The sequence below is a fragment of the Tasmannia lanceolata genome, unplaced genomic scaffold, assembly GCF_043159265.1.
Source record: "Tasmannia lanceolata isolate RefF3 unplaced genomic scaffold, GAP_Taslan_0.1 ptg000018l, whole genome shotgun sequence".
NCBI classification, from domain to species: domain Eukaryota; kingdom Viridiplantae; phylum Streptophyta; class Magnoliopsida; order Canellales; family Winteraceae; genus Tasmannia; species Tasmannia lanceolata.
The window spans coordinates 45,527,866-45,537,386 of NW_027518695.1; the positions used below are offsets into that span (position 1 = coordinate 45,527,866).

The 9,521-nt window shown below is 41.3% G+C and overlaps 1 protein-coding gene across 1 annotated transcript; it reads left to right on the plus strand.

Moving 5' to 3' along the window:
* The first annotated feature begins 6,670 nt into the window (after nucleotides 1-6,670).
* LOC143850352 (uncharacterized) lies at nucleotides 6,671-7,210 on the plus strand. The gene has a single exon (XM_077359611.1). The coding sequence runs from the start codon at nucleotides 6,671-6,673 to the stop codon at nucleotides 7,208-7,210; it is 540 nt and encodes a 179-aa protein (XP_077215726.1).
* The last annotated feature ends 2,311 nt before the right edge of the window (nucleotides 7,211-9,521 follow it).

Below are 9,521 nucleotides of genomic sequence, written 5' to 3' on the forward strand. Positions count from 1 at the left end.
CGAGATTTTTAAGTATTTCGGTCCCAACCTCGGACCTACTTCACTCCACCAACACAATCCGTTGATGGCTTCACTACGCCTCGCAAGACTCGCCACGAACCGAAGAAAGCTCCGCGTCTCTAACACTCGCTCTTGGGATGGCTACGCGTCCCTTCGCACTGGCGAAATTACAAAGATATTCTTTGAAAAAAGAAAACAAAAATCCCTTCAAGAGGGTTACAAAAGATGGATAGAAGATGTACAAATATAAGCCTAATCCACTTCCTTGCTTAGAGATGAGAGAGACACTCAAACAAGTTTGATTTTCTCTTTTGGATCTTCAAGTTATTGCAAAGAGATGGTTTAGAAAGGTTTAGATAGTGTATATATAGCCCATTTGAAAATATGACCATTTGGGGGTAAAACCGTAAAAACCTAGGTTGAAAAAGTCAAGCCCCGCAGTCCCCAACGGCTCTATTGCCAGACTGGCGCGGTTGAACGAGCCACAGTGGTCGCCGGCCCCTATCGGGCGCTCTTTCTTATTTCCAAAATATCTACCATCGCGGTCGACCGAGCCAGTGGCGGTCGCCCGACGAGGGCTACCTGTTCGCTCAAAAAAATTGGCTCAAAACCTTTCCGCGGTCGACCGGACCTATGGGGGTCGACCGGCCAGACCATGCTGGAGTGTTTCTGGATTTCTAGAAACACCTCCGCGGTCGCCCGAGAAGCTCCGGTCGACCGGTCCGCTATTGAAAGCCAGGTGCTGGATTTCCAGCACGGCTTCCGCGGTCGCCCGGCTAACCCCGATTGATCGGCCCTGTATAAAATTCCATTTTTACTTATAAAAAATAAGGGTCTTGGGCCATGGCCTTTGGGCTTTAATCCTAAGTTTTCAAATACATTTTTCTAAGCTTTCAAATAGATTTTCAAGTTCATTTTAGAATATTGTTGAGTGCCTTTGTCATCTCTAAAACAAGGTTGAGGAGTACAACCTAAAAAGACTTGATCTTCAAGACTTCAAATCTTCAAGTCTTCATTGTCATCATGGATCATCTCTTTACTTCACAAGGTCTTTATGGAATGCTCCAAGCCTTCATCTTCCTTTGGCTTCAAATGATCTTCTCCATTTGGTTCATGCCACAATCCATGCAATGTCCTTGACTTTTGTGTTTGATTGCTTGAATCTCTAATACATGCACTTAAACATCAAACACATTAGTAATACAACACAAATCACCTTGTGTTTGGAATCATCAAAACATAGAAGGTAATGCCAAGGTGGGAACCATTGGGCTGGAACCTGGTAGCATACCACGAACTCGTGCCCCTTATAGAATTGCTTCTCCCGCGTTAACAAAACTCAGGTGGCAACTGGACGAACTTCTTGAATCAGGATTTCTTCGACCCTCAAAAGCACCCTATGGTGCCCCTATGCTATTTTAAAAGAAGCAAGCCGTCTCAGGCTGTGCCTCGACAACCGAGCCCTCAAAAAGCTAACCATCAACAACAAATATCATATCCCCCTGATTGTAGATCTATTGGACCAATTGGGAGGAGCAAAGTGGTTTTCTAAGCTAGACCTGTGGTCTGGATATTACCAAGTGCGGATCGCCGTGGAAGACGAGCCTAAAACAACCTGTGTGACAAGATACAGTGCTTTTGAATTTTTGGTGATGCCGTTCGGCCTTACCAATGCCCCTACAACTTTTTTCACTTTGATTAATGGGTTGTTCCATGACTTTCTAGACAAGTTTGTGGTGGTGTATCTTGATGACATCGTGGTGTACAACACCACCTTTGAAGAACATGTTGGACACTTGAAAAATGTCCTTGATGTACTCTGAAGCAACCAGCTCTATGTGAAACTAGAGAAATGATCCTTTGCTCAAGAACGCATCATGTTTCTCGGTCATGAAGTTTGTGGGGGGAAATTTTCATGGACAACAAGAAAGTTCGTGCTATTGAAGACTGGCAAGTCCCAACCAACGTGGGTGAATTTAGATATTTTCTTGGTCTTGTGAACTACTATTGGAGATTCATATTGGGATATTCTAGTCGAGCCTCGCCCTTGACAGATCTACTGAAGAAGAACCACCCTTGGTCATGGTCTGAGAAGTGCGACAAAGCCTTTAAAGACTTGAAGAGTGTTGTGATGGAGGAACCTTTATTGTAGTTGCCAAATCGTGCCTTACCCTTTGAAGTCCAGACTGATGCCTTCGATTATGTTATTGGGGCGTACTTATGCAGGATGGGAACCCCATTGCTTATGAAAGCCGCAAACTCAGTGATACTGAACGAAGGTACACAGTGCAGGAAAAGGAGACGACATCTATAGTACTGCTTGCGGGTCTGGAGGCACTACCTCCTTGGCTCCAAGTTTGTGGTGAAGACGGACAATGTAGCCACAAGTTACTTCCATACTAAAAAAAAACTATCATCAAAACAGGCCCATTGACAAGACTTCTCGGCAGAATTCGACATGGTACTTGAGTACAAACCGGGCCGATCTAACTTAGCGGCAGACGCCCTAAGTCGAAAGGCAGAGTTGGCAACAATAAAACTAGAAGAACAAACCTCCATGTGCCAACTAAAAAGCAACCTACATGACCGCATTCGTGAAGGTCTTGAGAAAGACTCCTTTGCCCAAGCCCTAATGCCACTTCTGAAGGAAGGAAAAGCACGACGTTTCTGGGTCCAAGAGGGCCTCCTAGTCACAAAGCGAAGTCGATTGTACATCCCACGCACGGGGGACCTAAGGAAGGAGCTTCTTAAGGAATGCCATGATACGCTATGGGCCGGACACCCTGATTCACCGCACCCTCGCCTTGTTGGAACGCAACTATTACTGGCCCAGAATGACGGACGATGTGGAAGAATACGTCCGAACATGCCTCACATGCCAACAAGATAAGCTGGAAAGAGATAAGCCAATAGGACTCTTGGATCCATTGCCAGTGCCGAAGGGACCTTGGGAGAGTGTCTCCCTTGACTTTATTGTTAATTTATCTAAGGTGGGAGTCCTTGGATCCATCTTAGTAGTTGTGGATAGATTCTCCAAGTATGCAAGTTTCATTCCAGCACCCCAACATTGCAATGCGGAAGAAGCAGCTAGGTTATTCTTCAGTCATGTCATGAAATATTGGGGAGTGCCTCAAAACATTGTCAGTGATAGAGATCCAAGGTTTACGGGCCGCTTATGGACTGAACTTTTTAAGTTGCTGGGGACAAAACTTAACTTCTCTACTAGTCTCCACCCTCCACCCTCAAGCCGATGGACAGATGGAAAGAATCAATGCCCTCATTGAAGAGTATCTGAGACACTTTGTTAGTGCCAATCAAAGAAATTGGATCCACTTACTTGATGTGGCCCAGTTTTGCTAAAATTTACAAGAGAGTTCTGCATCCAACCAGAGCCATTCGAGCTAGCTACCGGTCGTCAACCTTCCATGCCTCATTCCATCACGACCGGCTATCCTGGGAGCAATTCCCCTGCCTATCATATGACTAAAGAGTGGAACACAAATCTAGATATCACCAGAGCTTACTTGGAGAAAGCATCTAGAAGGAAATCAAAACAGAAGGCCAGAGAACTTCAAAGTTGGAGACGTAGTGTTGCTCAAGCTCAACCCAAGGCAACTCAAATTCACCCGCAAAGTGCACAAAGGCGTGGTTCGTAAGTATGAGGGCCCCCTTCCTATCCTTGAACGAGTTGAAAAAGTCTCCTTCCGAGCCCAACTTGTTAGAGTTGGCGCCCTAAAATCCAGTATATTTCACATGTTAATCAATAAAAGTTTCTTTTCATAACAATTAATGGGTAACTAAAAGATTAAATATGTGTGGCATACTACTTGTTATTGACACATATTTGTCCTTAGGTAGCAAAGTATGAAACCCATGCTCGTGGATTCACAGATCCTAGGGAGCATGAAGATATGAGATTCCAGTTCTTTGCAGACCTTAATAGTTTATAGTTGGGGTTTAGGTTGGACACCTCCTCACAGCCACCTCTTGAACGAAATTTGCTTCTATTTTCTCTCACTTTCTACCATATTCTTGTTTATTCTAGTGTCTTCTCATTAATTCTATCATTTCCATTAGTTTAAATTAGTGGTTGTTAATATTAAACTAATTAAGGTCATTAGTATCAATAAGGGTGAGGTGGAGTGCTTTGGGTTAACCAAAGGGTGCTGGGATTCTCTTGGTATGGACACATATTCATGCATAGCTAAGGCTCATGTCTCATGGACATGTGTAAAAGAGACCATTAAGTAGACTTTTGCCCCCCGTTTTGCACACAATTTTATAACTTTGCCATCACACATAGAAAAGTTTATTCTATCATTCCCTTAATTAAAATTTACACAACTTGTAAATTACATTCCTAGCCTCATTTAAAGTTTAAGTCACTCTCTAATCCATGTCGAATAAGTTAAGGTCTTGGATTTGTAGGTATCTATCAAAACAATGTCCAATACAATTTCTAAATGCAGTGTAATTAAGAGTCCTAATAAGGGTTCTAATCTATCTTTCTTACTTCCAACCATCCATTAATCCAATCATTTATTAAGTTTCTAAACACTCTAAGAGTTATAAAAATATATACAATAATACTACAAATAGTATGATATAAGCTATGCCATTCAAGTGAGGCTATTTTATCATAAAGGAATAATCCATAAGTGTATACTTAATTAAAAGTATTCACAAAAGACTTAATCCAGGTTCTCATAGTAATAAAGATAGAATTCTATAGAGTTGCTTCAAGGCGAGTAATCACTTTCCTTAAGATAAATTTCACCCCCACCAGTTGTGTGCAAAGGAGATATGCGAATTGCCTCCAAGATACAATGAAGCTTTGTAGGAAGATCCTACAAATGTTTGATGACTCTTCGCACAAGCGGAATCAAACCCAAAACGGCTTTTCTAGAATTTCAAGCCTTAGAGAATTCACTAAAACTGTTTATGCAGAAAACCGTATTTAGTACTGCAAGCCTAGGGTACATCCCATCTATGTTTTGATGATCAACAAACTCAAATTGATGGTAGTTAGCTAAAAGCTTCTCTAGTGTTGTGATTTAGACAGGATTCATCAACATCAACACTTGAAGCTAAACGATCAATGGCTAGTGTTGGAGAAAGTCAAGTCTTGTTGGTCAACCTTCAAGCCGCATAGTCTATCGAAGAATCAAGGGAACCACAAGCGCAAGAGCAAGTTTGAAGACTATCTCAAGACAAGGAATGGCTCATGCAAGCGATCAAGAAGATTGAAGCTCAAGAAGACTCAAGGTTCATATGTTTTAGAGTGCATTAGAGTCCTCTAGGCATTTAGTGTTTGCATGTTTCAGTGTTTTCAAAATGCATTGAAAATTGTCTTTACACCTCCTAAAAGATATTTGAAAACACATAACTAAAGCCCAAAGACTATAGCCTAAAGTCCCTTGAATTCAACTTTTAAAACCGAGTTTTTAAATCAGGGCCAGTCGACCGGGCTAGGCCGGGCGACCGCGGGATGATGGCTGGAAATCAAACATCAACCCAACTAAGGCGGGTCAGTCGACCGAGGTCACACGGTCGACTGCGGATAGGTTTTCTGAAAATCCATAAACCGTCGAGGAAGGTCTTGGCGGGCGACCGAGGATACCCCGGTCGGCCGCGGAACATTTTGAGCGAATTTTTAAATTCAAACAGAAAGCCCTTTGCGGGCAACCGCGGACATCCCAGTCGACCATGCCATGTTTTTTAGCCAAATTTTTTATCGGACAGATAGCCTTCGGCGGGCGACCGCATCAACCCCGGTCGACCGTAGCTGTTTCAAATTTGAAATTAAAAAGAAACGCCCGATAAGGGCGGGCGACCGCTGTACCTCGGTCGACCGCCCCGGTCTAAAAAACTAGCCGTTGGGACCATGCACAGTTTACTTTTTCTTAAACCTGAATTTACCAAAATGCCCCAAACGGTCTTAAATCTATTAGGGCTATATAAACCCCATTAAAGACCTTCATTATAACCTTTTGAAAGATTTTCTATCAAACCCTAGAGCTTTCACTTTCTCAAATCAAAAGGAATCTTCTTCTACCTCTTGTGCATTTACTTTTGCATTCATTTCTTGTTAAGAGGATCTCTAAGAGCATTTAGTTTCAATCATTTGGAGAGTTAGTGAGCTTGAGAGTTGTATTTGCCTTTAAGAGGCTTGAGAGCATTCATTCTCTTCTTCCTTATCATTTGTATTGCAAAGAGGAGTCTCTTTCTTCAAGGCGGTGTGCAACGAAGAAGAACGTCATCGGAGACGGATTGTATACAAGGGTTTGTTCCCTTTGTAGAGGTGGAGTTGTTTGTAACGCTTAGTGAGGCAGCGTTGTGGAGTCTCACCATAGGGGAGAAAATCCAAGGAAAGACAAAGTACTTAGGTAGTGGAGTAGGTCAAGTTGTGACCGAACCATTATACATCGCGGTGTGGTCTCTTCACTTTCTCTTTTCTTTTGTGGTGTTGTGGTGTCCTTTTTTTATTATAATTTGAACAAGGGTTAGAACTAATTAGGTTAATTTCATATACCCTTTGCAATTTAAGAAGAAAATTTTAAAACACCCAATTCACCCCCTCTTGTGTGTTGCCCTTAGGGATTTCATTTGGTATCAGAGCACTAGGCTCTTATAGAGATTTTTAATCCAAAAATCTACAAATGAAAGATCCATGGCAACAAATAGTCCCTCTCCATCGAACCCCTTTTCGGTAGCTCCCTCCGGGTATGCCGAAGGTCAAGCTTCAAATAGGCCTCCATATTTCAATGGATTAAACTATGGATATTGGAAAATTAGAATGGATTTTTATCTTAAATCCATTGACTTTGAAATGTGGGAACTAATAGAAGAAGGATTTGTTGAACCTACCACAGAAAGGAAAACTTGGAGTGCCACGGATAAGAAGAAAGCCACATTGGATGCTAAGGGAGTGACACAACTGTTTTGTGCACTATCTGCCGAGGAATTCAATAGGGTCTCTAATTGTAAGACAGTAAAAGAAATATGGACCACCCTTGAGACAACCCATGAAGGGACAACTCAAGTCAAAAAGTCTAGAGTAAATATGTTAATTAGTGATTTTGAGGCATTTGAAATGCATGAAGGAGAATCTATCTCCGACATGTTCACTAGGTTTACTAACATTGTTAATGAGTTGAATGTCTTAGGAAAAACTTACACAAATTATGAGTTGGTCCAAAAGACTTCTTAGATGCTTCCTAAACTCTTGGGATCCAATGAGCACGGCAATTGAACAATCAAAGACTTGGATACCCTACAACTTGATGACCTCATGGGAAACCTCATCACCCATGAGATGAATATAAAGAAGAGGGAAAGCAAATGGAAGATGAAGAAGGAAGAATCAAGGAAGAAAGACGTAGCCGTCAAGGCTAAGGTTGAGATTGTAGCTGTCAAGGCTAAGGTTGAGACTGAAGAAGAAGATAGTGATAGAGTTAAGTATTGAAATTTTGACTTTGGAAATGGCTCTCCTCACCAAACGGATTAGCAAATTTGGGAGATTTAATCGGAAGAATAGAAATTCAAGAAGGAGAAAATCCCCAAAAAGAGACAAGGATAGAAGAAGAAAAGACCAAGATGATGATCCGGTCAGGTGTTATGAATGCGGGAAAGAATGACACATTCGTCCCAAATGCCCTTTGCTAAAGAAGGACACATTCGTCCCAAATGCCCTTTGCTAAAGAAGGACACATTCGTCCCAAATGCCCTTTGCTACAGAAGGACTCGGACAGAAGAAGAAGAAAAGATGACAAGAAGAAGAAGAGCTTTAGCGCCAATTGGGATGGCTTGAGTGACTCATCCGAGAGCAACTCAAGTGGAGATGAAAAATTAAATTTTGTATGCTACATGGCAAGCGATCCCTCAAACCTCAATGTAAGTCAAATTTTAGATTATTTTATTCAAAATAGTGATAGTGATAGTAGTAGTGGTAGTGAAAGTGATGATGAAAATGAAAAACCTACCATGAAAGAACTAATAAAAACATGTCAAGAAGTTAAGGAAGCACTACTTCATGAAGTCTCCAGAAATCAAAAATTAAAGAAGTCTCTTGAAAATATAACCAAGGACTTTGGAAACTTGAAGAATGAGCTTGATGAAAAATCTTCCTTAAATGATAAATTTGTCAAGGATAACACTCTATTAAGTGGAAAATATGATAATCTTAGTTGTAAATTCACTCACTGAAAAGAGGAAAATGAAAAACTTTGTATTGACATTGAAAAACTATGTAATGAGAACAAGAGTTTCAAAATTGATTATGATAAACATGTTCTCAAGCATTCATGTGGAAAGAACAAACTTGATGAGATCTTAGAAACCAAGATTTCTATTGGGAAACAAGGTCTTGGTTACCAAGATTCCCAAAAGAAGATTGCTTACAAAAACAGGTCTGTTAAGTCCAAAACCCCTTACAATAGTTTCAAATCTTATTCTCCTACATGTCACTATTGTGAAAAAACTTGGACATTATAACTATGCATGTAGATTGAGAAAATCTTCACACCTTGTTTGGGTGAAAAAGAACAAGTCTTGTGATACTAACATTGAAGTACCCAACATAGCTTGGGTACCTAAAACCATGACTTGAATCTTATTTTTGTAGGGATGCTTGAGCTCAAGATCCACAACGGACAAATGGTACTTGGATAGCAGATTGTAAGCCCAAGGGTTCCCATGGGTTAATTATTCACCTTACCTTCCTGTTTTGATGCTAGCAAACCAAATTGATTAGCATTTATGGACTAATGTGTTGCTTTGAGGTGTTGTGTTATATACAGGATTTTCATGTCATAATCGCCATTATACAATCTCATTTCAACACATGACTTGGGGATCAAGAAGCAAAGAAACCAAGAGGCTGCACCTACAGTGAAGACATCCTCATTTGAAGATGTTCAAGTCAAGAAGCTCGAATATGAAGATCCCACAAGTTCCTAACAAGTGTCAAGAAGGAGCTTGGAGTTGAACATGCCATGGTGACTCCTCATGCACCTCTTAACATGATTTGAAGATTGGAGGAAGTCACAAGAGCCAAGACAAAGTTTAAGATGTTCACTCAAGCCGAAGTTGTCCAAGGAAGTGCAAAGGAGCTGATGCAATCCAAGAAGACTCATGGTATACACTTTTAAATTGTATTTAGAGTCCTCCTGATTTATGTAAAATGCACTTTCAAAAAGTTTTCACATGGTTTTCATACTTGACTTTTTATATCTTGGGAAATCATTAACACACCCAAAAATGTGTTTGAAAACCTAAGACTAATGGAATTTTACATAGGACCGGTCGACCGGGGGTATCCCGGGCGACCGCGGTAAGGTAGCTGAAAATCCAGCACTTACAGAAATTTAGCGAGCCAGTCGACCAGGGGAAGCCGGGCGACCGCGAAAATGGTTCTGTCGAAACAAAACCATTTCAGCTTGGTCTGGGCGGGCGACTGCCATGGTCCGGTCAACCGAGATAGGTTTTTGAGCCTAAACGTTAAGCGGACAGGTAGCCCTCAC

Coding starts and splice junctions, on each gene's coding strand:
- LOC143850352 (XM_077359611.1), top strand. CDS start 6,671: ATGGCAACAAATAGTCCCTCTCCATCGAACCCCTTTTCGGTAGCTCCC.